The following is a 26,971-nucleotide window of genomic DNA, read 5'->3' as shown; positions in this document are numbered from 1 at the left end:
AGAGCCGGTGGCACACACCGAGGGACCACAGGACCTTTCTGTGCAGCTTTCTCCCTTGGCGGCGTAGCAGAGATTTACAGGAGAGGAAAGAAAAGCTAGAATCCTTTTAATTAAAAAAATAAAAACAATGAAAAGGGTGATCCGGTCACCAGTCAGTTGTTTACATGCAACTTCTCCAGCAGCCGCTGCTGACGTCCCCCAAGCGCGGCTCTGCAGGCCTCCGGGCAGAGCTGATGCGCGTCACCCCGATGCTTTGCCCTCCCACCCCAAAAGTACTTTTCAGGGCTTTGCAGCAAACAGCTCGTGGCCACAAGCTGTCCCCAAAGTTGGGGACATCAGTTCTGGGGGAGTGGGACGTGGCTGCTGCGGAGACAGGCATGGCACATAGCAGACACCACCGCCGTGTGCACCTCGTGCAGGGATGGCAAGGACAAGGAGGTGGAGATGGCGGGGAGCGATGAGGAGAAGCTGCAAGAAGCCAGGCTGGTTTGGCTGGAGAAGAAAAACTTGCAGGTAATCAGTCGTACACAGGTCCTCCTCCAGAAAATAGGGGGCATTTTAAAATTACGCCACTTGAGTCTGATCTGTTGAGTTGATGCATGGCAAAGCCACGGGCGCCAGATCCAGCCTCGCGTGGGGAGGGCGGCCGGCTCTGCCCTGCGCTCCTTGCAGCCGTGGGAAAACAAGACGAGGGGCTTTGTGCAGCCGCTGCAGCTCGGCCCCCAGCGCAGGTGGGGGTGAGCACGGGCGAGGGGCTGCACCCACCACCCGGCTGTTGCATCAGGGCATTTTATTAATTCCGAGGTGGAATAGTGAGCCTGGGCAGCAGGGTTGCTGTTTGTGGGTCCAGCCTGGAGCAGGATCACCCTCGGGCAGGAGGAAGCCCCGGCTCCGAGGGGGCTCAGCAGAGGGAAGGGGGTTGGTCGTGGGCGAGGGGCTGAGCGTGGTGGCAGAGGTTGGTGGTTTTTACAGCTTTACAGGCTCCTGCAAAGCCCACGCACATACTGCATGGGGGAGATGGAGCTGCTAGCGGGACACGTCCCAAGACTCAGTGCCCGGAGCAGCAGCCCCCCAGGCTGGGCCAGCCCCTCTGCAGCCCTGGGGGCTGCCCACACTTCAAAAACATCCAAATAAGATTAATAAAATGCCCGTAAAAGGAGGAAGCCAGCCAGTTCTGCGCCTTGACGGCACCTCCCTGTCCCAGCATGGTGGGAGGTTGATGCTGGCCAGCACAGCTACGCCGAGGGGCTGGGGAGGGAGGACAAAGCCGGGGCCGTCCCTGGGTGCAGGAGAGGCGGGGTGGCGCTGCGGGTGCCCCCGGCGCGCAGGCTGTCCCCGCGGGTGATGAGGCCGGCGTAGCCCTCCTGGTGGGAGAAGGCGTAGCTGGAGCGGCGGTGGAAGGAGCTGCGAGGGACATGGGCACGCAGCTCCACTGAGGGCTCCGGCTCCTGCTTGGCCTTCAGGCGGATCTTCTGCAAGGAGACGGGGAAATCAGGGCTGTGGCCACCTCCCAGGCAAGCCCTCACCCCAAGGGGGACCACGCAGGGAGAGCAGGGACGCCCTGCACAGTTCGGCTCCCAGCTCTGCCATGACCTGAGCTGATGTGATGGGATGTGTAACATGGGGACCCTCATGGGAGTCTTCAAAGCTCTCGGAGCTCTGGAGCACAATCTCAACTCCTGCTCTCATCTGGGGCCTCTTTTGTACCACTGGCAAAGTGTGACCCACAACCCAGATGGGGGTGAGCTCTACCAAAGCTAGGGGTGGTACCAAGACCTGCACCAGACGCCAGTGCCTCCTAAGCGGCAGCTCCAGGAAGACCTGGAGGGCAGTTCCTTACTGCAGCCGAAAGCAGACCCTCTCCAAGAGCTGGAGCAGGTCTCTTGCCTCAGGGCATCCTGTCGGCCCATGAACCGATTCAGGGAGAGGGCCCTGGAGCCAGACTTGGACACCAATGTCATGAGAGACCACCACCAGTGGAGTGGTGCCACCAAGGAGAGGTGACGTCCCACCGCTACAGCCCAGGCAGTGGCTTCCCTGGGGAACCTTCCCATCACCAGCAGCGCCCTGGCCAGCCCCGGACACCAATGCCAGCAGGAGGCAGACCCCTCCCCATGCCAGCCCCCGCGCAGCCCTCACTTGCTGGATGGTGTTTTTGCCCGTGATGGTGCAGTACAAGCGGACGGTGAGCGAGGGGACGGTGTTCACCACCAGGGACAGCAGGACAACGAGCAGGACGTAGGGGTCGGTCAGGGCGTTCCAGCTGGCATCTGTCAATGCAAGAAGTCGGTGGTGATGTAGGGAAGGTGGAGAGGACAGAAGGAACTACTGTCGGGGAACAGGCCCGCCCCACAAAGGTGTTGAGGGGTCTAAAGAGGAGATGGCACCTAAATTGGAGTAAAAAATCAAGAGAGCAAGATCGAGAAGTGGTGATGATCTAGAAGGTGGGAAACAACTTGTAGCACCAAGCCCAGGCTGGGCTCCCTTGGCTCGAGGAAGGGAAGGACCATGCGGCATCTTACCTGGGAAGCGGAAGACAGCAGGGGCTATCCTGAAGGCATCGATGCTTTGGGTCAGGAAGGAGAAGAGGCAGAAGAGCAGCAGGCTGGCTGTGACCACCAGGAAGGACAGCACCGTCCAGAACCTGGTGTCCAGGATGATCTGCAGGGGCAAAGGGAGAGCACACAGAGGCTGTGGGGACCCTCTTCCGCACAGCCACTCATCCCTAATTCCTCCCCTGCGCCAAGGGAGATCATCCCTCAGCCACAAAGCTGCTGGGGGTCACGTCAGAGAGCCAAGGGCTGAGCCCGGCTGCGGTGCCTGAATATCTCCCCCAGGGCCAGGATGGGGAAGGGCAAAGTGGTGCTCACCTCCATGAGGACCGACAGCAATGCTGACGTGGCCACCGTGACAGCAAAGGACTCGTAGTCGCCAACAACCTTGCTGCCGACGCTGTCCTCGAAGGCCCAGAACGCGATGTAGAAGCTGGCGAGCGAGGTGCTGACCCCGTGCAGGAGGGTGACGCCGAAAACGCGGTAGTTGAAGAGCTCGTCTTGCTGCCCGATCACATAGAGCTCAGGGAACTCCAGGCTCTTCTTGGCACTCACGTCCTGCCGGGATGGGGCTAAGCATCACCCTCCCCACCCAGACTGGGGAGCAGGATTGGGCCACCCCACCCAACACACCCTTCAGGAGAGCTGCAGTGAATCCCTCCATGCGCTTGCTCTGGGGTGATGGGGAATAGAGGCACCCCCAGGCCCGGTGGTGACCTACAGATGCCCATCGAGCTGCTTGGTCCCGTGTCCCAGCACAAAGAGCCATGCAGATGGGGTGCAACGACCGCCAGGCTGATTCACACCCACCGAGGATGCAGCCTCCAGGCACAGGGGCTGGATGCAGCCTGGTGAATCCATACCTGCTCCAGAAGGCCCATGGACAGCACGGGGTAGGTGGTGTAGAAAATGTTGTAGAGTGCAAGGAACCAGCCCTCATACAGAGGCTAGAAGGGAGAAGAAAGCAGCTGTGAGCTCAGTGGTGCTTTGGAAAGACTCAGAAAGGATGCCCAGGCACCAGGGGTGAGTCCAAGAGACGGGCATCCAGACTCTGGGGAAGTCCGCATGGGCTTGCCCCAGGCTCTGCATCAGCCCCACGTTGTCTGCAGTGATCCATGGGCTGCGGGGCCGTGCTGTAGATGGAGATGGGGGCTGGAGCCACACAGTGGTGGTCAAGTCACACTGATGGCCCTTGGGATAAAAGCTCCCATTTTGGAGGAAACCAGCTTAATGGTTTAACCCGCGTCTGTCTGAGACCAAGCTGCAGCTCACGAGGACATCCCAAATCTCCCCAGGGTGCTTTTCCCAATCCAGCCAGCTAAAAAGCAGATCACCAGTTGCATCTCAGCCAGGCAGCCCCAAAAAACTGGACAGCCCAATACCAGGGCAAGGGAGAAAGGACACCAGGGCAGTGATGTGGACACATGCCCATCAGTACCAGGCATGAGACCTGCATGAGGTCCTCAGCAGGGGGTTGCAGTATTGGTGTGCAGACCTCCACGGGATGGATGTGACCCCTGCTAATGGCAGCATCCCTCACCTGAGCCGTGAATCCGCTGTGGAAAGCGAACCAGACCTGGGCCAAGAGGCCAGCAAAGGTCTTGTAGAAGAAGTAGCGGAGGAACTTGCAGATGCGCAGATATGCCCAGCGGCCATGGATGAACAGGAGGCGCTGGAGGTAAGAGAACTGCGCCAGGGCGTAGTCACTGCACTGCACGGCTTGCATGCCCTCCAGCCCGCTGATGCCCACCCCGATGTCAGCGGCTGTAGAGGACAGGAGGGTGTGAAATGCAGGTGGGGAGGTTTTCGGGGAGCCCAGTGCTTGATTTCCCTGTGGATTGCCCCCAGGCTGATGGGCAGAGGGTGAATCCAGGAGTGATGAGCAAAGGGAAGAAGCCCCCTCCATCACATGCCACGGCTGCGGGAGTGACACGCCAGGCACGGTTGGGCGTGCAAAGAGCACAGCCCAATGTCAGGGCTGCTGGAGAGGGGCAGGGACACCTCTGCCAGCTGCCCAGGTTGGGGCTTGAAGTTTCATCAAGGTTCATCCCCGCTGCCAAAGCAAGCAGTCCACCCTGCTCTTGTCCCAGGCTGGTCCTGGTCCTGTGCCTCTCGCTCCCCTCCCAGCACAGCAATGTGGAGAACTGGTTTGGGGGTTCCCTCCCAGCTCCTCACCTCAAAGGAGAGGGTGAGGTGGTGGAGATGGCAGATGGGACCCCACCTCTCCCCACCAGTGGGATACGCCAGCCAAAACCCACGCTCCCCCCTGCCCCGAGCCTCACTTTTGATCATGTTGACATCATTGGCCCCATCCCCGATGGCCAGCGTGATGGCCTTCTTGTGCTTCTTCACCAGCTGCACAATGAGGGCTTTCTGCTTGGGGGTCACCCTGCAGCAGATCACCGCCTGGCAGCTGGTGGCCAAGTCCACGAACACCTTCTCCACCAGACTGCCCTGCTCCTGTGAGTCTGTAGCCCTGCAGCAAGCCAGCTGCCACCACAGCCGCCCCTTCTTCTCCTTCAGCACCTCTCCCGTGTGGAGGATTTTGTCCTTAGGGAAGAGCACACGCAGTTGGGACCTCACCCGTAGCCTTCATAGCATGAGAGCCCCCCCGCAACTCAACGATGCTCTTAAATCTCGTAGATGCCACAAAAACATGACCCCAGTTTTCTCCAAGTTCATCATGCAGCAAGCACTGTGACCATGAGACCAGTTTGTCCCAGTATGACCAGAAGAGCATGTGATTACCCACCACCAGCCTGTGTCATCCCAGAAGACTGGTCGGGCAGGTGTGGTTGAAGCCCCCCAACACCAAATGATCGGTACAAGGTTGGCCCCCTCTCCACTCTTCATTCCCCAGCCCAAAATGGACTTTTCCCACCCCTTGGGCAGGAGGGCCATCACGTCCTCCGCGTGCTGGTGCCACCCAGGACTTTGATAGCACCAGGGCAGAAACAGTGATCTGCCAGCACAGGCAGGGAGCGGAGAAGAGCATCCAAGTGCCACCTTACCAGGAAGTCCCCACTGATGATGATGGCTCTCTTCTTACGGCACGAAGCCTCTGGGTGCTGCTGGGAGAGGCGGCCGCTGCACAGGGCTTCCCTGCTGCCACTGAGGTGGTTGTTGCTCACCCAGCAAGCCTGGAGGATCTCGCTGTGCGAGGAAGGCGTGGTTGGAGCTGAGGACACTGGGCATGCTGCCTGCCTTCGACTGAGACCTACAGTTGGCCTTTGCCATCTCCAAGCCAGCTGCAGGGAGATGGGGCTGGTACCCACTGGTGGGGACAGGGGGAACAGAGAGGGGGCCCCAAGGGCTCACTGATACCAGAAATCAGCCTCTCTCCCTGTGGTTTAGAGGCTGGAGAGACAGCTTAAGCATTTTCTGGTCAAAGCCTGCTAAAGAAGAGAATGCTGTAGGTGCAGAAACAGATGGGGAGGCCTGAAAAAGCATCGGCAGATGAGGTGCATGGACATCCAGGCTGGGACAGGGAAGGAGAAGCATCTCTGGCGCCCACCCTGTACAGGTTCCTATGCCCTTGGGTGTCTTCAGAGGGGACAACAATATCCTGAACCAGGAGGTCACGATTGCTCACCTGATCTCCTTCTCCTCCAGGATCTCCATGTCGTCCGTGAGCAGCTTGCACGCATACCCAATGTTCATTGCGGTCTCTGCAACATGCAGGTGTCAATGGCTGATGGTGCAGCCCCCCATCCCAGGGCAGCCACCAGCCCTCAGGTCCAACAGCCCTTGGTGGGCAGCAGCTGCTGGGGGCTCTGCTCCAGCTCTGTGTCATTGTGCAGATGGCTTCCCCTGCCTCAGTTTCCCCATGGGTGACATGATCTGTGGGACGTCCTGCTGTTGTATATTAAAGGGAACAGCAGAACCTAATTGCTGCCCACTCCCAGGGTCTCATCTCTTCTCTGGTCCTGGTTAGGGGAGAAGCTGAAATGTGTTGGTGGGGTCTGGGGTTGCCTCCACTGACCTTGTTTGTCTCCTGTCAGTACCCACACTTTAATGTTGCCCAGTTTCAGCAGCTGGATGGTCTCAGGGACTCCATCTTGCAACTTGTCCTCGATGGCCGTGGCCCCAAGCAGCTGGAAGGAGGGTGAGTGGGTGTCATGACACAGGGCAGGGCAAGATACAGAGGTGGGAATTGCCCCTGGATCCAACCAGGAGTCCTTGCCCACGGATGGACATGACCTGACAGATATCTAACCCAGTGTCTACTGGCATGTCACAAAGTCACCCCTGGGGGGGAACTCCACCTGCCCTCCCATCCAGGGGACGGGTGTTGGGTTGGACACTTCACCCCCTCATCCCGGAGAGCTGAACCCCACACTCCTGCCCTCTGTGGGACCAGCGCAGCTGGTTCCTCCTAAACCCCCGCCTCATCCCACCTGCAGGTTCTGCTCCATCTCCTCATACAGCTTGTGCAGCTCCTGCGCGCGGTCCTGCAGCAGGACGCTGGCCTCGCGGTGCCTCCTGCTCCACTCGCTGTACTCGACCTCGCTCACCTCCTTGCTGGCCAGGCATAAAGTCCTCAGTGTCTCCTCTGCAAAGCGCTGCAGAGATGAGACGTCAGGTCTCCCTTGCCTCGACCAGGATGACTCTCACAGTGGACCAGGGCATCATGCCAGCCAGCCACAATGCTCCCATGAGCAGCGCCAGAGATGCTCCAGGATCTGAGAGTCTCCCCCCGGCTCTGACTCCCTCCCCCATCCTACAGCATCCCCATGAGCATCCTTGCAATGCACCTGGTCCATGCAGAACACCAAAGGTGCACTTGATGCCCTCTTAGCCCCTGTGCCATAGGCAGGTGAGGCTCCTAGAGCAGAAGGAAGAAAGAAGGACCAAAATCCTGAAGCCAGCAGGAGAAAGAGCAGCAGGGGACTCCAGGACACCCAGCCCAAAGCCAGCAGCAGGGAAACCAGCCCTTTCTGCCCCGGGCTGGCGTGGGACTCACATCCAGTGCCATCTCGGTGAAGGTCTCATTGGGCCCTCGCCTCTGCAGTCTCTCCAGGATGACCGTGTCGGCCCCCTTGGTGTAGAGCCGGATCGTGCCTTGGGGGTCTCGCACTGGGAGGGAGGGGAAGGACGGCTTAGGTACCCAGAGAGGTGGCTCCCACTCATCGCTGTCCCCATGCAATGGCCATGCCGCAGAAGGCACCACAGGGGACGCTGGTGCTTTTCTGCCTGCGGTCATGGGAAGCACAGGAATTTCCCCAGATCTACACCACCACGAGGCAGGATCGGGCCTCAGGGACTGTCAGTTCCTTGCACACCTCCTCCGAGTCCCTGATTTACTCAGTCTCTCTTGGCCGCTCAAACACTTCTCGGCTGCCTTCACCAAGGTATCAGGGCAAGCAAAACCACAGGGATGGCCAGGACGATCCTTAGGAGCCCCTGTGCCAGCTGCAGTCAATCGCAGCCATCCCAGTGCCATCCCTTGTAGGGCTGAGTACAGAAGGGACCCTCCGTGTTGCTGGAGGGGCCCCCTGAGACACCCTGTCCTGCTCACCCAGGACAGACATCCTCTTGCGATCGCTGTTGAAGTCCAGCATGGCCAGCACTTTGTACGTCCTCTTCTTCCCCAGCTCACTGATGGTGATGGTGTCTTGCGTTCGGGACAGAAAGATGTATCCCAGGTTCCTGGCTGCCAACACCAGCGCTTCTTCGTCTGGTGAAGCTGCCTGATAAACCAGCTGGTCTGCAGAAGAGGAGTAGGCATTAGACAAGGAGAATCCCAGCCAAGAAACTCTTGGGTGTCTGAAACACCTTCTTGCCCAGCACCAACATTATCTATGGACACCCTAAAGTCCAAGCCACCAGGCTAGGGAAACTCAGTCCTACTTGTCTCATTTCTTCTGCTCATTGCCCCATGTAGGACAAGTGCCCAGACTGGATCATCCCCCCGTGCTCCTGTTCCAACTAATTAGCTTTAAAACAAGCCCAAATGTACACGTCCGTGATGCTAGGACAGCGGCAGAAAGCATCCCTGGGCTCTCACGCCGCCTGCTCCCTGCACAGCAGAGCTTTGCTGGGTGATGGAAAAAGCCATCGTGGCCTCAATGCCTTGAACAGCAGCTCGACCCCGCTCCGAGCACGTCAACCGCCGCGGCCAACCCACCGCCCTTGTCCTCCACCATGACAGTGTGGCAGAGGGCCAGCAGCCTCAGGAACTCCCTCAGCACGGGGTCGCTGTCCCGCCAGACGGCTTCCAGCAGCGTCGCATCGCAACAGTCCATCTTCTTCTCCCCGCGGTGGTTCCAGGTCAACCCCGACCCCTGCAAGAGGCACAGGCAGGCTGCAGGCGCCCGAGGGCGAGGGACCGAGCACGGGGCTCTGCACTGGGGATGCTGCTGGGTTGCAATGCAGCAACCCTGTGCTGGCACGGTCCGATCCAGATCAGAGTCCGTAAGCCGAGCTCTGCATTGCCTACACCAAGATGGTGAGTATAAAAAGGTTGGGGATAAGAAAAAAAATAAAATTCAGAACTGCATTATTCTATAAACCTGGGTCCCCTGTCCTTAACTGGCAGCTGAAGACTGGCAAACTCGCCAGCCCAAGGAAACACATACCACTCTCTTACAGCATGGGGCCCCACTGTAAGCAAGCTGTGCTCCAAAACAACAGGCTGGGCCCGCTGCCGGTGTAATCAATAACTGCTACGGCTTTGGCCCCGCTGAGGAGCAGCATCTGGCCCCAAGTGACATGGGAGAGGGGAGTTACGCACCGGCGGCTGTTCGTTCTCACGGCCTGTGCCCGTACCTGCCAAAATAAAAATAGTTCAATTAATAGAGAGCTGGCAGGGAGCGTCACTAGCAGGGGCTGCGAGCAGTTGCTCTAGAAGGGACTGCTGCTTTTGCTGGCCAAAAGACTGGCAAAAAGGGATGGGTTTTCAGCATCTGCTCAGTGTCGGTCATGAGCCAGGCTCTGTTAGGATATCCAGGTTTGACTTGTTTAGCTCTTGGACTGTTCAGACTTTCGACATGTTTTTAATGTTAAAAATTCAGGTCTAGCTTTCACCTGCCTTTCCTGGGAGACTGCAGCTGGCCAGAGACCGGTGGGATTACGGGAGGCTGCTATCACGGAGGTGCAACACAATACATCAGGCAGGGGAAAATGGGGTTTATTCCTGCTTAAAAACTTTGCTAGATTTTTTTTCACCTCCTCTTTGTTTTTATCACTGTCCATTTGTCTCAAGTGCCTGATACTTATCTCAGGAGAAGAGAGCTCCATGCTAAAGCTCTGGCCTGTCCCACTCACTAAATTTCACTAATTAAGCACTGAGACAGCTCCCAGAAGCCAGCAGAGAGCTCGAGTAAGTATAGCAGTAAGAAGAGGAAGGACTTGGCAATTCTCGGGTTTCTAAGGGGAAAACCAAGCAGAATCATTAAAAAAAAGCAAAGAGCAATTACACACATTCACTGTAAAGAAGCAACATAAGGGGAATGATAATTTCTTTGCTTCCTCCATAGGTCACCTGAAAGCCTCAAAGAGCCCAGATTTGGAAACCAAGCTGGAGATTCATCAGAAAACAATGCAAAGAAGAAGAGCAAAACCTCCTTTTTCTCTCCAAGACCTTCATAGAAAATAAAAATCCATGGGCTTCACTGGCCCATCACCCCGTGGCTCCTCTGCCTGCCCTGTCCTGGCCACCTGGGCCAGCATCAGCTAACTATGCCAGGTGGGATCCACCTCACTCAGACTATGTGTTTGCCATGTAGCCGTGCTGGGCTCCCAACCCCAGCCTCCCTTTTTTATCAGGGAAAACCTAGCTGATCTCAGCTGAGTTTGGGGCATGATACATCTCCCGAAAGGTAGGCACCCATTTTAGGAGGGCAAAATTGTGCCCTAAGTCCGTGCACTGGGAACATGGGACAAGTGTGACCACAGGCGTGGTGGCCCCTGCAAAGCACTGATAACATGGGAGATGAGGGCAAGCTGAATTCCTACAGCATCTTCTGTCTACACGCTGGACCACCAAGATCAATCCACATGCCCCAAGCTTCCTAGCAAGCCAGGAGGAGTGGAAAGAACCAATTCAAGGTTTACCTAACTCAAGAGTCCCTACAAACTTGCTGCCACCAAAAGTTACCGTAGATGATCCCATTGATACAGCATTTCTTGAAGCTCATAATGTTTTGTGTCAAGGTGCCAGTCTTGTCCGAGAAGATATATTCGATCTGGCCAAGCTGATCATTGAGGCTGGTGCTTCTGGCTTTTGCTGGAATGTCCTTGACAGCGTAATACATTCCCAGATCCCAGTTGATAAAAAAGCTGTTCACCAGATAGATGAATTCAAACCTAGGGAGTCAGGTAGAAGAAAACTGACGCTGGGGAAGGAGATTGCATTACTCGCATCCCGGGGGCACCTGGGGGTCTGCCACAGGGCAGAGGGGAACTCCCCACCTGGATCCTATTGCTCTGAGCTTGGGGGGAGCAAGAGGGTTTTCATTGCTCATGGCCAAGTTTCCAGAAGGTTCATCGCACCGGCCTGAGAGCCCACTGGGTCCCAGGCAACTGGGTTCCCCTCTGGAAATCTGGCCCTTGATGACAAAATTCATAGATCTGGAGATTCAGGGAAGGGCCAAGAAGTTTGGAAACTGCTTCTTCCAGCACAAATTGTGATTATTGCCTGCTCACAATGGCTGTGCCCTTCTCTTCCCCACCCTGCTGCTGCTCAGTGGGGAAACACCGCCTTCATCAGTCTCATCCTCAGCCTGTCCACGATTTCCAACATCAGTACGTGGCTTTGCACCTCTCCTGGCTTTTCTCTGAGATCTCAAAGCATGTCATCAATGTTTGTAAGATACACACCCCATCCATCCTTACCCTCTTATGGCTAAGGGAACGTATGGGAGTGACTTGCTCAGGGTCACAGCTGGATCTTTTGTGCAGCCTCATTTAGTGGCTGCAAACCAAGGTGCCAGATGATGGCCACGGGCAGGGAGCGGGGAACCGATCTCTGATCACTTGCAAGCTCTGTTTTTCTTACGTTATATACATGGACATGGGTATGATGATGCTCAGGAGGATTGTGAAGCCCCAGAAGTTGAAGAAGGCCTGCTGGGCAGGGGTCGTGTGCTTGTAGAGAGCAGAGAGGTAGCTGTGCTTCTCCTGGAACGTCCTGGCCCAGAACCCAGAGGCAACGGCGAGGCACAGCGACGTGACCAACAGCAGCAGGAAGATCTGAGATGGGAAGCCAGGATGAGAATGTCCCATCACACAGAGCCCACCAGACTCTTTTCTAGGACCAACCATTGCCCCTTCCAGACTGTTTGTCTCATTTAGCTGTAAACCTGCAGAACGGTGTCCTTGTGCCTGAAGCTGGTTCTCAGAGCTCATCCTGGGCGGAGATAAAGGATCACAGCACGTATTTCAGGTTGACACATCCACAAACCAAATTTCCCACCCTCCTAGTTGCCTCAGACACCATCTCCCTGGACAAGGGGTGTCCTGCAGCCTTCCTGCTGAAGTTACCAGCAAACGGGAATGCTAGCGGCCAGTCTGAGAAGTGATGACACTCAGCCACCAGGAACCGGAATAAGAGCCATCCAATTCATTGTTTATGACCACGCTGCTTTGCTTCCCACAGAGGAAAGGTTCCTCCTTCCCCCGTCCTCCATCTGCTCTGTGCTGAGCCACAGCCTGCAGATCCCTCAGCACAAACCGCCTCCTCGGACCTGCACAGTTATGGAGAAGTAAAGCAGGCCAGGAGGGGCTGGAGATCCTGAAGACGGCAGCTCCCTGGTCCAAGGGCTGCTCTACAGCTGAGGACTCAGAGCTGTCAAGGTCCAGGGTTTAAGCAACACAACCACCACGCAGACTGCTCCAGACCCAGCAACTGCCCTTCCTGGGAACATCACTTGGTATTTGCCCATAACATGTTAAACCCAAGATATTTTGAGCAAAATATTGCAAGCTTAAGAAAATCAGCATCACCCAAGCAAGCAGCCTCTCATGAGAAGGCTTGTGAGCAACCCCAGGAGGCTGGTGGGCCAGGGCGGGAGGTGTTTGCACCACACTCACTATGATCACCAGCCGGTCCATCATGCGGTCCAGCTTGGTTTTCTTCCGCTTGATCTTTCCACAGTTCCTCATAATTTTGGAATCAAATCCTGGACGAGAAACATTTTAGAAGTGAAAACGCAAGTCCACAGCCCCCAGAAGGTTGACTTGCAGCTAAGTGATGCTGGTTTCCTCCATAACAACATCTCCCCACCTCTGAAGACTTCAGAGGACCGCATCCCTTGATCAGTGGCTAATCAAGCTGTGGCTGCACACTTGGAGAAGTGCTGCTTACACCAGATCTTACCCCACCCCTCTACCCACAGCTACTGATGGCCAAGCTCTCAGCTGCACTGAGCCATCCATGCAGGACGCCACAAAGCGAAATGGATCCAGGACGTGATGCAGCTGAAATATAACCTGGGTTAAGCAGATGTTTGGTACCACCACATCATCTCCCTTCCAGCGAGCCCAACACCAGTAAAGCCTGGACAAACTTCTGGGGGCTTTGTTATAGCAGCAGGTCTTCTCACTTTGTATTGCCTGAGAATGGGACCTGCTGATGCTAGAAGCACTTGGGCAGCTTAAAACCCCCGAGGACCTGGGTATTTTCTGCTCTTCCTGATCTGGGCCTGGGCACTCACCTGCGTAGATAACCAAGCCGTAGCAAACGTCGGTGTTGCGAAGCTTGCAGCCTCGCAGCAAGATCCTTTCGCTGTCGAGCGAGTAGGTCTCGCCCCTCCACTCCAGCGTGCCGGTGAAGCTGTGCATGCGGCTGTTGGGCTCCTCGCAGGTCACCCTCCCTTGAGCAGGGGGCACGATTCAGGTAATGGCTTTGGGGGAAACGAGAGGTCCTTCCTCTCCCCCCCGCCACGCTCGCCCCCTCCAAAGAGGGGTGCTGGGGGCTTCTCAGGGGAGATTCAGATTTTGCCAGGGCATCTCCAGATGCAGTTGGGATATGGATGGCTCAAATTAAGGTCAGGCTAAGGTGGAGGGCCTCCCTGCAGTGCTGGGAGGGTGCTCAGTCCAGGAACCGCACTGGGCTATAAAATGGGACAAGGTACAAACCACCTTCAACCCCAGAGCCTCTGAGAGGGGAGTCTGCATCCTATGGAGGACCAAAGGGGAAAAAAATCCAGAGTCTGAGCTTGGGTTTGGGAGCCAAGCATTTGACTACAGTGGGAAAATCAAGATCCAGGGCGGGGGGAAGGTGCACAACCCCGATGGATCCATCACAGAGCCACTCTGCTGGGGAAGGGCCTCCACGCAAGGTCTTTTGGCAAGAACCACCCTCCAGCCTTGCAGGCAGGAGCAAGTGCAACCTCCGGTTAGGCTGAGGGCACTTGGTGCCCGAGGGGACAGAGACTTCCCAAGGGTGAACCCATCCCATCCCAGTGGGACGGCCACATCCTCGCCCGTCCGGGAGACTCACCATCAAAGGTGGCCATGCTCTCCTCGCTCACCAGCTCCTGGTGGGTGACCAGAAGGGCTTGTCTGAACTTCAGGTTCGTTTCCCTGCAAACAAGAGCCAGGGAGGGAAAAATAAAACAACCCTGCAGGGTGACAGAGCTGTTAATTCTGCTGTCGGACCCATGGGACAGAGACGGCCATTAATTATCGGGTGATTACATGAGTGATGGCAATGAAAAGTGAGATAGGGACCTATCATGCCAGACATCGAGCACTCATGCAGGAAGGAAGCTCTGGCCTGGAGACCCTGCCATTAAATCATCCTGCAGACAGAGGTGGGGGGGACGGGCAGCTGCTGTCCTCAGCGTGGCTGGGAGGGAGCTGAGAGATGGAGAGAGATGCCTGAGGTCACCAGCTGCTCTGTGGAAGCCTCAAAAGTGTTTTTGTCTTCCCATTTTCAAAATTTGGGGCTCAAATCCCATTTCTGGGGTGTCTGTAGGTTTAGCTTTTGGAGGATCCCCCACATGCATGGCTTCAGCTGGACTTGCAGCCCTCCCAGCGTGCCTGACCCCCCCAATGCCGGGGGGTCCCCAAGACTGGAGGCTTCAGCCGTTGGCTGGGATGTCCCTGTCCTCTCCCTCCATAGCAATAGTGGCCCCCTGCCCCTCTCCTCACCCATCGATGTCGGCAGTCTCCACGTAGCACAGGCTGCTGGGCTCCGAGCTGCACAGCAAGAGCATGTCGGCCTTGAAGAGCAAAAAGGGGGAAGAGAGCACCGGGCTGAGCCCCTCCTTGCCAAAACTCCCCCCTGCTGCTCCCGGCACGCAGCCAGCTCCGGGGCCCTGCTCACCGGGACGAAGCTCTCCTTACGCAGGCGGACGATGTCCCCAACGCAGATGTCGCGCCATTTCTGCCAGCGGAAGCTGCAGGAGAATTAAGAGGGAATTTTTTATCCTTGCAGAGCAGTGGGAATGGGAGCCGTGGCTGTTTCTGTCCTCTGGACCAGCCTGTGTCTGTCCCAGCTCCTTGCATGAATGGGGTCTCCAGATTGTAGGTTCCTCTGCCACCATGGTACCATCTGCATGACCGAAGGATGGCTGAGCACCGAGGATGGCACAGGACCCATTTGTCACATCCGTATCCCCTGTACCTACAGGTGGCAGGGACTTTCAGCCCCATGGCCACAGGTGGGAAATGTTGGTCCCACCTGGACCAATGTTTAGCAGGAATATGACTCTGCGAGTTAGATATGAAGACTTGGAGGAACTTCTGTGGCCAGGAAGCCCTCCTCCCAGCATGTCACAGCAAATCAGGGCTTTTTTAGACCTGCTGTCTGTGACTGGGATACAATCATTCCTACAGCGGAACAGCTGGACCTGCAGCAGATTTTGGGAGGTGATGGGAGTTTGCAGACTCAGGGATATTCCCACCAACCCCCTTCTCAGCTGCTATGCTCAAGGATGCTCAGCACTTCAGATGATCCATCGTTCCACACAGGCCTGGAAAACATGGGTACAGCTTGCCAAAGCCCCTCACCTCTTCCCAGACAGGATTTCACATGGTCTGCTGTTGATGTTTCTGTCGCTTTGATGACGGCCCTGCACAGAGGAGAGGAAAAAAGAGGCCAAAAGAAAGGGATGGGCCATGCCAGACTTCCTTGTCCTGTGAAAACAACCCTCTTAATGCCACAACCTGCCTCCTTAGCCCCAGGGCAAGATCTGCTTTCTGAAGCAAGCAGAAGATGTGTTCTGATGAATAAAGAGGCAAAACTCCCCCAAGGTATTTCAGGGGACCAACCTGGGAATACAGCCATTGGTTAAGATATTAATGATGACAGAGATGGAGGTCTAGACCTCGAGGAAAGCAACCAGCCAGTCACATCCTTCCCAAGGGAAAATACAAAGCATCTTGGACATGGTAGAGTTGATGGTACCTCAGGAGCAACAAATGACAGCAACTCCCAAGCTTTTCAGTTCACCCCACAGCAAAGGGTCCCTTTCTGCTGACCATCCCCCATCGGATCTACGCCCAACACTCACAGCCCTTTGCTCCAACCCATACTCACAATGTCATCGATCAGGTCTCGTAGACCCCGGATGGTGAGAAGGCAGCTCAGGGGGAACAGCAGAGTGTACCAGGGCAGCGTGGCGATCTCAGGGAAGGTCTAGAGGAGGAGAATTTTACACCACTGACACAACTTTCATCCCACCTTGGGACACTTTAGGTGACTGAGTAACTCCCCAGCTCCCCTCCCCAGCCAGCACCTGAGGATGGCAGGAACCCGTCTCAGACAAATCAAATCAACATCTCTGTCGACACAGAACTGTTTTGTTCAATTCCCACGTCTTTCTGAACTGGATGCCTGAGATGCATGTGGGTCACTGAATTTGGAGGGTAGGATTTCTATTTAGGCATGGTCTACATGAGCTTAGCTTACATCCAAATCCAATCAGTTTAAAGTAACCAAACTTAGCGTAAATTAAACCCATCAGAATTCATGGAAGACAACGAACACCGCTGAAAAGCAGCATCCTTGACACCATTTTAGACTGGAGTCCCCTACTCTAAAGACCAGACAACCCTCCCTTGCCTGATAGTCTCGCACACACTTGCTCTTACCTTGGTGTCCATCTCACCTGTAAGAGGATGACAAAGACGAAGTAGATGTTGGCCATTCGGTGGAACTGCTCGTAGAGGTTCAGCGGCAGGAAGGTAAAGATGTTGTACTTGGCCGTCTTAATGGCATTGCCCTGCAGAAGAAACGCAGGTCAAAGGCATGGTGGGAGTTCAGCCGCATGAAATCAAGGATGTGTTTTGAAAATGCCAAAACCAGTCTGGTATTTTTAGGACTTCTCAGCTTTTTATGGCATAGGAGATGCCTTTAAAAATTTACAAAAGCTATAAGGAAAAAGAAGCTTTATTAGAGCAAAGGGCCATATGACTTAAAATTGAAACAAAATATTTTGTTTCTGATCATCTAAAGCGTATCTAACTGATCCCCAACAAGACAGTCATTATTCAGCTGGAAAAAAAAAATCTGGTTTTGTTCAATCAAAACTTCTTTAAAAAAAAAAAAAAAAAATCTTTCTTTTGAGTTGACCATCAGATGAAAAAGTATCCTTCATACAGTTCTGCTCCTTGCCTGGCAGCCTCAGAGGGCATCTGGGGCACCAGGCAGGGAGCAGCCCCTTCTCTTCGTTGAGGGTTGTGTATGTGACTCTCCCTCCTACTGGACGTCGCTCTGCAGCATCTCTGTCGTGTCACCCCCAACCACCACCAGCTCAGGAGTCAGGGGCTGAGTAAAGAAATGGCCCAGGACTGGCCCAGGCTGACTCACCGCATACTTCTTCTTGGTCAGGCAGAAGGCAAATTTCTTCTTGAACTGCATGTGGTAGTTTCGGTCGTTGGCCCTCACCTCCCAGGTGAAAGCTGGAAAAGCAAGTGGATATCCACCAGCTCTCACCAGAGCCAGGCCTTCGCCATCAGCCTCTGGCCTCCAAGGACACAAGGACCAGTGATGGTGCCACTGGGCTCATGGTGACCCACTGCTGGCAAGCTGGGCTTTCCATAGTGCACCTACGGCTTGAGAGCAGCTGGAGGTACAACTGGGACAGAGCTGGATCTTTGCGGTCAGCTGGGTCACGGAGTGGACAGAGCGGGCAGGAGGCCAGAAGCTTCCAGAGATGTAGGACTGCTGCACACACTTCTCTGAGCCTCAGGCTAACCATTTGAGCTCAGGTTTTGGTTTAAGAGTACGATCAGCCAGGTGAAGGATGACTCCTCCAAGCACAGTCTTTGCTATTCTGAAGGCTGGTGGTTCCTCTCCTAATTTCAGTTTTGCTGTTCCAGTGCAGATACCACCGAGCAAGGGACATCCTAGCCATGTTCCCCAACTCCTGTACCCCAGCTGACGGTCAATCCTTCCAGACCATTTCACCCCAGATCTGCTTCTTCCCCATCTCACAACCCTGTCCCACATTCAACTTTCTCATAAACTGTCTAAAAAAAGGAGAAAACCCCAAACCCACTCATTGCACACTGACCTGGCAGCTGCTTCTTTCCACGCAGGCAGTCTGAGGCTGGGTCTTGCACAGCCATGTTGGCACCGCTACCAGGATCTAGGAACAAGGACAACCAAAGATATTCGCAATGCTGAGCAATGACAGCGTGATCCCACCGGGATGCTCCAGCATCCCAAAGCTGGGCCCTCCACCTCTCCAGGGCAGGACCTCCTGCAGAAGGGACGCCTCTTCTGGGCACAGCTGGGGATGTCTTTCCTGAAGCCACAAACTCACTTAGACCTTTTTACCACCCCGGAGATGTAAAACCCCACATTGACACGCATCTGTAGTCATCTGAATGTCACAGATCAGTGACATCAGGCTGAATATTTGTCATCAGAAAATGTCTTTCTCCCTTTGATGCCTGACGTTCTTTGCCCTGCCTTTTGCAGGACCAGCCACAGCTCAGATCTGAATTGAAATCCACTTCACCCTGGCATTTTTTCCCCAACAGTCACAGATTTGCCCTTCACGGGTGCCTCACACTTACGCAAACCTTGCGCGGGCATTGGCGCTGGGGGCTGCCTGGATGGACCCCTGCCTTCTCAGTGTCCTCAGGGATGCTCAACAGCTTTGGCGTGGGTCATCTTTCAGACCCACCTCCACCCAGTCCCAGCTGCCCGTGACAACTCAAAGACATTTTTCCTCTCTGAGGAAGTTATGGGAAATCATTCGAAGTCATCAGCGAGGAAGAGAAACTCTCCCTGTCCTGCCATCACACCCGAGCATCCGTCATGCCTAGAGAGCAGCTACCTTCATCAATGACAAGATTTTCCTTACGCTCAGTAGCTCAGTGACCTTCCCTGCAGGGATGTTAGGGAAGATTAATTAATGTTTGTGAAGTGCTTTGTGATGCTTACATGAAAGGAGTCAGTGAGGTATAAAGCATTAATTATCTTATTATTAAATAATCCTGCACAGAAGTCTGTCCCTGCCATTATTTCTTATCTCACTCCTTTGATCACTTCTTTTTTTTCCATTTTTTTCACCAAAGTGTCTGCTTCTCTCCCTATTGCTCCTCATGGTACAAGGCAAATTTGATATTGGTTTGTCCCGACACACGACGCTGCCCTGAGACGCTCTGGGATGCCACCAGCTGGGCCAGAGCTGTCACCCCGTCCCAGGCCAAAGAGACTCTGAACAGCAACACGGGCAGCACCTCGGCCCCTGCCTCCAAGAGCTTGCCCAAAAAAAGCTTTGACCCGCAACGTCATCCTTCTTTGCTGCTAAGGACTTGACATTTGTTACTGTACTTGGATCCTAAATGACACCCACGAACTCAGCACGTTTGGGACCCATCTGTGCTTTCACAGCACGGCTGAGAAGGAAGGGAGGGTTGCAGGGAGCTGCTGTGGGTGGTGGGACACTCGCGCTACATCCCGCAGCTCCAACTACCATTTGTTCTACAGATAAAAGGGAGCGGGAAGAGCAGGGATACCTGGAGGGACGAGATTTCTTCCACACCCAGCTGCACAGAAGCCCCTTGGTGCCTAGACTGGCTGTTCCCACTTTGTTTGGGCAAAATAAGGTGGCAAAGGGTTTGGCACAGAGAAATGCAAAGCTCCCATCTTCCTCCCTGCTGTGATCCCGCTCATGCCCTTGGCCCAGTGAAGCTGTCGGCTTGGGACATCTTTCCCTGCAGACAGCCAATTCTGGGCTGCGTCTGGTTGCAGAGAGACAAGGAGGGGACACCAAGCTGCCCTCCATCTCCTGCTCCGGGCAGGCAGGTTTCCCTGCCTCCGCCTAACAGAGGGATGGGCTCCCCCCGACCACGCAGGGGTACCTCCTCCTCGTGGGCCATAAACGGGCCAAGGGATACGGGCTAAATGGAGGTACGCGCACCGTAGGGAACATCCAACAGGAGATAAGATGAACCTCAGGGTATCCAGAATGGGGAAAACTGAGCCACCTGCTCACACCCCTCTAAACCAGCCAGTGCCCCTTGGCTCGTACTGGTGGAGGTAACCATCCCTGCCGTGACTCCAACACTGGGCCAGGGCACAGCAAGGTCCTCACCAGCCCATCCATCCTGCAGCCCCCAACCATGGGCAAGCAGGGCAGAGCCAGTGGTGGCACCAGGGTCTCCAGTCAAGCTTGTGATGATGAGGTAGGTCCAGATTCGGGTCGGTCAAGATCAGGTCTGGTGACAAAGGCCAAGGTGAGACATAGCCCTGGGGTTGCTGGGCAGGTCCATCAGGACAAGACAGCTCCAAGGCCAAGCCTGAAAGTCAGTCCACGGGTAGAGGGCTGGGTCCATGGCCAGGCACAGGCATATGGCCAAGCTGGAGACAGACCCACCTACAATAAAACTTAGACTAGGACTAAGCCCCAGGGCTGAGCTTAAATAGAGCCCCGTGCCCGTGGGCAGGTGTGGGAGAGGTCCCAGGTGAGGCTGCTCGGGGTCATTAATGCCTGTTAGTGTCCTCGGGGGCCTGACCCATTGCTCCAAACATCTTCTGACCTTGCTCCTTGCTCCAGGACGTTAATATTAAAGCTGAGGCCAAGTGATGCGTGCCAAGGTGTTGGCTTGAGCTCACTGCTTCCAAACCAGCAAACGGTGCGATCGCTTTAATCAAAGGGTCTAAACCTGCCCTGAGTCTCCCCGAGATGCACTGGAGGACCTTCGTTTTGTCTGTGGTCATCCTTTCAGAAGGTCCCTCTTGTGCTCAGGATCTGGCCTGAAGTTGGATATCCATCATGTCCCCGCTGCGCTTGGCATCTCTGGGCCCCATCGTACCCGGTAGCGATCGCCATTGCGCCCTCCGCGCGCCGCGCAGCCGCTGCAAAGCGCCCCTGCTCCCGGGCGATGCCAGACAAAGTACAGCTAATTAAGCACCTGCAGTTGGCAGATGCAGGACCCTCCGCGGAGCTGAGCGCCGTGCAAAGGCAGCTGGGAAAACAGCCCCTTGCCAGAGCCCAGGAGCAGGGGGGAAAGGGAAAAAAAGGGAAAAAAGAAAAGAGTGATTCAAAGCACTGGAGAAATGCTTCCAAGGAGATATCCAAGAAACCTCCGTTCCAAGAAACCTCTCTACAAACCTCACTCATCGCCTCAATAATTAGAAATAAAAATTGCACTTTGGGTAGGCGGGAACAGGCTGGAAGCGGGTGCCAGGGCGCCCTGCCAGCCCCAGCTGCGTGGGCTGGTGGCCAAACCCCGCACCAGCCCCAGCCCAGCCCTTCCCAGGGCCAGAAAGGGCCAGCGATGGCCAAAGGCACGAGACATCCTCTGGCCACTGCTCCACACCTCATCTAGACCAGCAGTGATTTATTAACCTACAGGATGTTCCTCCAACTCAATGCCCGGGACGAACCGGCCGGTCCACCCGGCCTGGCAGAGAACGTCCCGTCCCGCCGGTCCCTGCCGTCTCCAGCTGTGAAGCAGCGACGCGGTGCTGCTGGGCGCTAACAAGACCCAAAGCGGGGCTTTCTCACCCAAAACCCCATAGTTTTAGGCTACCGGAGATTTGCATGGCTGACCACAAATAAACCAGTTTTAAGCAGGGGCGGGCACCGTGCCCCAAGGGTTTGGCCTGGGTTGGTGAAACACGCGGAGATTTATGTCGCTCGCTAATCCAGCCCGCTGCTATGGGGTTTCTGTGACGGTTTTGTTTCCGAAATCTCCGGATAAATGTTGAGTTGTTGCTCAGTACAGGAATTAGTGAGAGACGTGTTGGGCTCCCTGGGAGCACCCAGCAGACCCAGCACAGCCAGCGCTCACAGCTGGGGGTTTCTCGTCACCCTTCTCTCCCCCCTGTTCCCTCCCAGACAAAAAAAAAGGGGGTCGGGACCAGCCTGACCCCCCCATCCCCTGCCTGGGGCTGGTGGGCACTGCCATAACCAGCCTTGAGTGCTGCTGTTGTTTACCCGATCACAGCATCCCCGTGGGACCCCAGCCAGTGCCCCGCCACCCCGGGGACCCCCGCTGCCAAACCCCGGTTGCCGCAGCTCCGGCACCACCCCAGCCAGGCTTGGCCCCATTGCGACAGCCCTCGGTGACACCGGCCCGAGGACGGGCGATGAGCAGCTGGGTGGGTGCGTTCGGCGGCTGCCGGCTCACGCCTCCTCCTGCCCTCGTCACACCGGAAACGCCCCCGCACTGCGGCCGGGTGGAGCACGGCTCATCAAAGCCTCTCGGGGTTTTTTCCCCAGCTCTGAGGACATGCCCGGGCCATGAGTTTCCCTCTGCTTGCCCCATTTTTTTTTCCCCACCTCTTTTGATGAGACTCCAGGTGAAAAGGCAGCTCCCCCATCCCGAAACGCTCCTCTGTGCTCAGCATCCAACCGCAGCACTGTTAGAGGGGGGCTGCCCTGGGCTCCCCGCTTCTCCCCAGGGAGAGATGCAGCTCCCAGGAAAGCCCCGAAGGACCCACCGGCAATGAGCCCCCCACCGCACCCACTGCCCACTCGGGTCCCATCAGCACCCCTAGGTCCCAAAGCGAGAAGGAGGAGGAGGATGGCAGCTCTTGGGACCTGCTGCCCTGAGGGGGGTCCCCATACCTGCACGGATCCTGCCCGCAGCCCTGCCGATAGCCCTGGGCAGCCGCCGAGCTCCTGCCACCACAGCGCCGAGTGGGACTGCTGCCACCCGTCCTGCCCCACGCAGGGACCGTGGGGACAGCCCATGCCACACCTCCGGCCCTGGCCTCCGCAGGGACCTGCCTGCCCTGCCTGCCTCCCATCCTGGCTGCCTGCCTCTCCCTGCCTGCTGCCGGGGCACCCCCCGGGGCTGGCAGCCGGGCACGGCTCAAAACCTGCCCTGATTTATCGTCTCGGTACGGCTTGGTTCAAAAGAACCCGGAGCTGCTGCAGCAGGAGCTGTTCCCGTGGGATTTGCCAGGGGACGGGGACACGGTGTCAAGGCCAGGGCGTCCCTGCCACCGTCCCGGCAGAGAGGCAGGTGGCCCCAGACTGGGTCCCAGGGCAGCGGGTGGGCACGAGCATCGCCGGGGCAGCGTTCAGGCAGAGAGCAGGCAGGTTTGGGCAGCGGGAGAACTGGGCTGCACTGGGGCTGAACTAGTTTCACTGGGGAGCGCCCAGTCCCCCCCAGAGCCCCCGGGGTCTGGCAGCAGCTCGGGGGGGCTCAGGCTGTGCCTTGAAGACCGAGGAAGAGGAGGTCGAAGGCACAAATGAACTGCGCTGCCTCCAAGCAGCCCCGAGGTGACAGCGCTGGGAAACCCAGCTGGGGACAGAGGCCGCCTCGTTAGCGATGGCAGTTAACGAGACGAGCGCCAGCTCGGTGTCTCCCTGCTCTCCATCCCACCCCGCACGCATCCCGCACGCATCCCGCACACCTGCAGAGCGGCCTCACTGTAGTGGTCCTGCGTTAGCCATCGTTAGATTAATTGCTCGCTGCAATTAACCACAGAAACCCGGAGGCAATTATAACCAAGTGCTGGCCCGACAGTCCATAAAGCATTTACTGCACAGTCATGAATAACTCATTCAAGGTCCATAAACAACACGGCTGCACTGCGTCCCCGTAGCCCCATGTCCCCGCGGGCGCTGGGTGATGCTGCCCAGCACCCGACCTGCGGCGGTGGGGGCAGATTCGGGTGCATCCCCATCCTGGGAACGCTCCTCACCTCCCGAAAAGGGAAGGGAAAACCTCACCCAACCCTTGCCCAAGGGGCTGGTGCTGTGAGAGGAACCAAATTAACGAGTTATCGTTAATTCTCACGCAAAGTTGGTGAACGGCAGCACAGTTGGTGAACGGCGGCACGTGCCATTTTGAAATAAAGCGTGGGAGAGGTCTGGGTCACAGCGGGCAGGACGGGACGTTTTGGTCAAACGGGCTGAGCAAACGTTAGCGTGAGAGCGGGCGCACGCTGGAGCGGGGTCAGGGAGTCTCCGTCCTTGACCGCGGTGGGCTCCGGCTGGCCCCGCTGCGAGGTTTTTTGCATTTTCGCAGCTCTGGATAATGACCGTTGACATTAACCCAACCCCTCTCTCCAAATCCAAGCAGAGTTTCTCCCTTCCCTTGCCCCGAGCCCATCACCTGCCTTTTGAGCCTGCTCTCCTCCGGCAGCTCCTCCGCCACGGCAGCGATCCCCGGCAGCTCCCGCGGCGCTGATGCCCGGCCCTGGAGCAGCATCCACAAGGAAATTCAGCATTTTGGCCGTCATCTGCCATCTCCTACCTGCTGCCCTGCCCCTGCCGCTCCCTCTCCACCGGCGGCACGTGCAGCGCTGGAGCCCGCGAAGGCCCTCGGACAAAGGCGGCACCGGCACCGCCGGGAAGGGCTGGCAGCCACTTGGGCATGGCGGGGGCACGCCCCAGCCCCAAACCTCCACGTTCCTCCGGCTTTTGCAGACACTCGCTGCTGCCGGCAGCAGCGGGCCAGATCCAGAGGAAGGAAAGGGATTTCCACATCCCACCCTGGCATCCCCCCCACAGGGACACGCGGCGGCAGCTTCGGGCACCCAGGAACCGATAATGCTGGCAGAGAACGGCCGAGGTCACCCTGGCAACTGCAGCCAGCGAAGATGACATTTTTACCAATCAATCGCCCCCTGCAATTAACTGAACCCCCCCCGCCCCGGCGCAATTAAGCGAGCACCGGGAGGCCGCGCGCAGCCTAGCACTGGGGCGGAGGATGCGCCGCTGGGCGCCGCGATGGCCGTCCCAGCGCGTTCCCCTCTCCGGGGGCACAGACGACCCCGGTGGGGGCTGCCCCGCGGCAGCGGCGGCCGGATCCTGCGCTTGCAAGGAAGAGTTAAACCTTTGAGCCTGGTTTTTACCTTCGGTCGTGGGCCGAGCTGCTCCAGGTGCCCTGTTCCAACCGGCCGAGCAGCTACAAAGCCCCGTTTGTTCGGAGAAAATAATAATAATAATAATTTAGAAATGTTTCCCTGCAGGACGGGGGTTCTTTCTCAGCCTGGGAGCAGCCCCATGCGCAGCCCCTGGCCTCAAGCCGGCACCTCCCCGGGCTCCCGTTAATGCCCCGAACGTTGGTCCTGGCTCGGCCACCAGCAGACGCAACCGAGGGGCCATCACGGCGCGATGGATGGGCAGCGCTGCCTCCGGGCATGGCTGCTGCCTCCCACCAGCCCCCGGACCAGAACTGCCGCACGCGGGGATAGTGGAAGGAGCGAGCGATGTCCTCGGCACCAAGCACCCGCCTCCAACACCCAAAAACTCACCCTCCCCTCCCAAAACCTGCACAACCAGTCAGCTGCTGCCCTCCTTCCTCCTCAGTACCCACACCCGCAGCCTCCTCTTCCTCCTCCTCTGCTCCCGGCCACCCCACGGCCATCTCAGGCCAGGGGACAGGGCTGGTCACTGGCGGTGGCCCTGTTTCTCGCCCACCACCAGTCCCTGCTCCCCAGTCTGGCCAGTTCTCCCTCTCTCACTGGTGGCTGGAGGGTGCAGGAGGACCCCAGTCCCTGCGGTGACACCAGTGTCACCCACCTCGCCCTGCTGCAGGTTTAGGGCTGGGAACAGGGACCCCCATGCCTGGGGAGCCCTGCAGCCCCCCTGCACTGCAGGGCACTTCGGGGGTCCAGGGCCATGGGGGGGGCGCAGGCATCCCACGCTGCTGCCCCGGGGGAAACTGAGGCATGGAGCAGAGTGGCCGAGGTGCCTGGGCTCGGGGCACCGACCCCGGGTCTGGCCAAGCAAAAGGCTGAGCACGGAGGAGTGTGGAGGGAGCGGGTGCACGGGGGGCTGCCGTGAGGTCCCTGTCCCCACTGACCGTGCCCGAAAGGGCCTCACCACACCGATGTCACCGCGTAAGGAGCTTTCCTGCCTGCACACAGGAGCCGCGGGATCCTTGATGCATGATGGATGCTCGCCCCCTGCCTTGGCCCCAGCCCTCGTCCTCCTGGAGGTTCCGGACAAGCTGTGGTAAAAAGCCTTTTAAAGAGAGGATCGATGACTGCAGTCACCTCTGACCCGTGCCGGGTGGCTCGGTGGCAGAGGGTGACACGCAGACACCCCGTGGATGCCCCTCGACAGGGGATGATGCTGCAGGACGAGACGGTGCTCTGGCGCAAACCCTGGTAGCATCTGCAAAGGCAGGGTTGCATGCGATGAGCTGCCCGGTCTCAGCTGCAGCTGCGGAAGAGGGACACGGAGTGAGCCCATGTGCCCAGCCAGGCCCCTGGGCTGCCCAAAGCCTCTCCCCCTTGCAAGGGGGCAGGAGGCTGCTTTGATTTGGGGTTGGAAATTCCCTCCCTGCTTGGGAAAGCGAAGCCACGGGCAGGGAGGGAGCAGCCGTGCAAAGCCGAGCTGCAACCAGCGCAGCAGAGGCAGGGATGGGACCCTCGTCCCAGGGCTGAAACAAGCTGTGCCGGTGCCACCAGGGACCCCGCTGGTCACTGTGTCCGTGACCGCTCCGAGGACACGGCCAGCCCAGTGGCACCAATTCGCTGGTAAAGAGCTTAGACTGGGACAGGGGCCAGAGGCTCTTTCCGCAGATCGATACGGGCAGAGCGTGTGGGGCCGGATCCCCAGCAAGGGGGGACCAAGTCGGGGGATTTGTAACACCCAGCACCTCTGAGTGGGGTGAAAATTGAGCCTTTTTTTCCAGCAAGCTACTTCGCATCACCTCTCCCAATTTCAGCTCGCCCTGAAGGAGCCGGCTGTGCCGGGGCAGCCTCCCCGGGGGTGGCGGGAGGCGAGGGCCCAGGGATACGGCTCAGGGGGTCTCTCTGCTCGTTTGCTTCCCCCGATTCACCTCCAGCATCTGAAAGCTGAGCCAGCGGCGGGGACGGGCAGCACCAAGCCCAGGGGCTACGCTTTGAGTCAGAGGCGAAGGAGCGCACGGGGCAAAGGTTTCAGAAAGCAAGCCAGCCCCTCGCTGCGGTTTCTGTTGGTGATGTCCCCGGGAGAGGAGGTTTTCCAGGGAATAAACGAGGGTCTCAGACCTCCGAGACAGATATTGAACACACACCTGCAGCACCGCTGTCCGTCTGTCCATCCGTGCGTCCATCCGCACGC

General features: G+C 57.3%; 1 protein-coding gene across 1 annotated transcript; it reads right to left on the bottom strand.

Moving 5' to 3' along the window:
- Positions 1–226: 226 nt before the first annotated feature.
- ATP8B3 (ATPase phospholipid transporting 8B3) lies at positions 227–26,971 on the bottom strand. The gene is made up of 28 exons (XM_082331469.1): positions 26,925–26,971; positions 18,017–18,091; positions 17,311–17,402; positions 16,610–16,723; positions 16,039–16,137; positions 15,510–15,571; positions 14,824–14,896; positions 14,649–14,719; positions 13,996–14,078; positions 13,208–13,366; positions 12,585–12,673; positions 11,551–11,744; positions 10,651–10,859; positions 9,286–9,320; positions 8,680–8,836; positions 8,071–8,259; positions 7,516–7,628; positions 6,950–7,114; positions 6,535–6,646; positions 6,145–6,220; positions 5,564–5,705; positions 4,835–5,102; positions 4,093–4,316; positions 3,416–3,499; positions 2,871–3,110; positions 2,523–2,661; positions 2,140–2,270; positions 227–1,472 (listed from the first exon to the last, which is right to left on the bottom strand). The coding sequence occupies exons 2-28, from the start codon at positions 18,069–18,071 to the stop codon at positions 1,236–1,238; spliced, it is 3,612 nt and encodes a 1,203-aa protein (XP_082187595.1). The 5' UTR covers positions 18,072–18,091; positions 26,925–26,971; the 3' UTR covers positions 227–1,235.

The sequence above is a fragment of the Platalea leucorodia genome (genome assembly GCF_965183815.1).
Source record: "Platalea leucorodia genome assembly, chromosome: 21".
NCBI lineage: Eukaryota > Metazoa > Chordata > Aves > Pelecaniformes > Threskiornithidae > Platalea > Platalea leucorodia.
The sequence above is the reverse complement of the archived record's forward strand: the minus strand, read 5'-3'. Positions and strand labels throughout refer to the sequence as shown.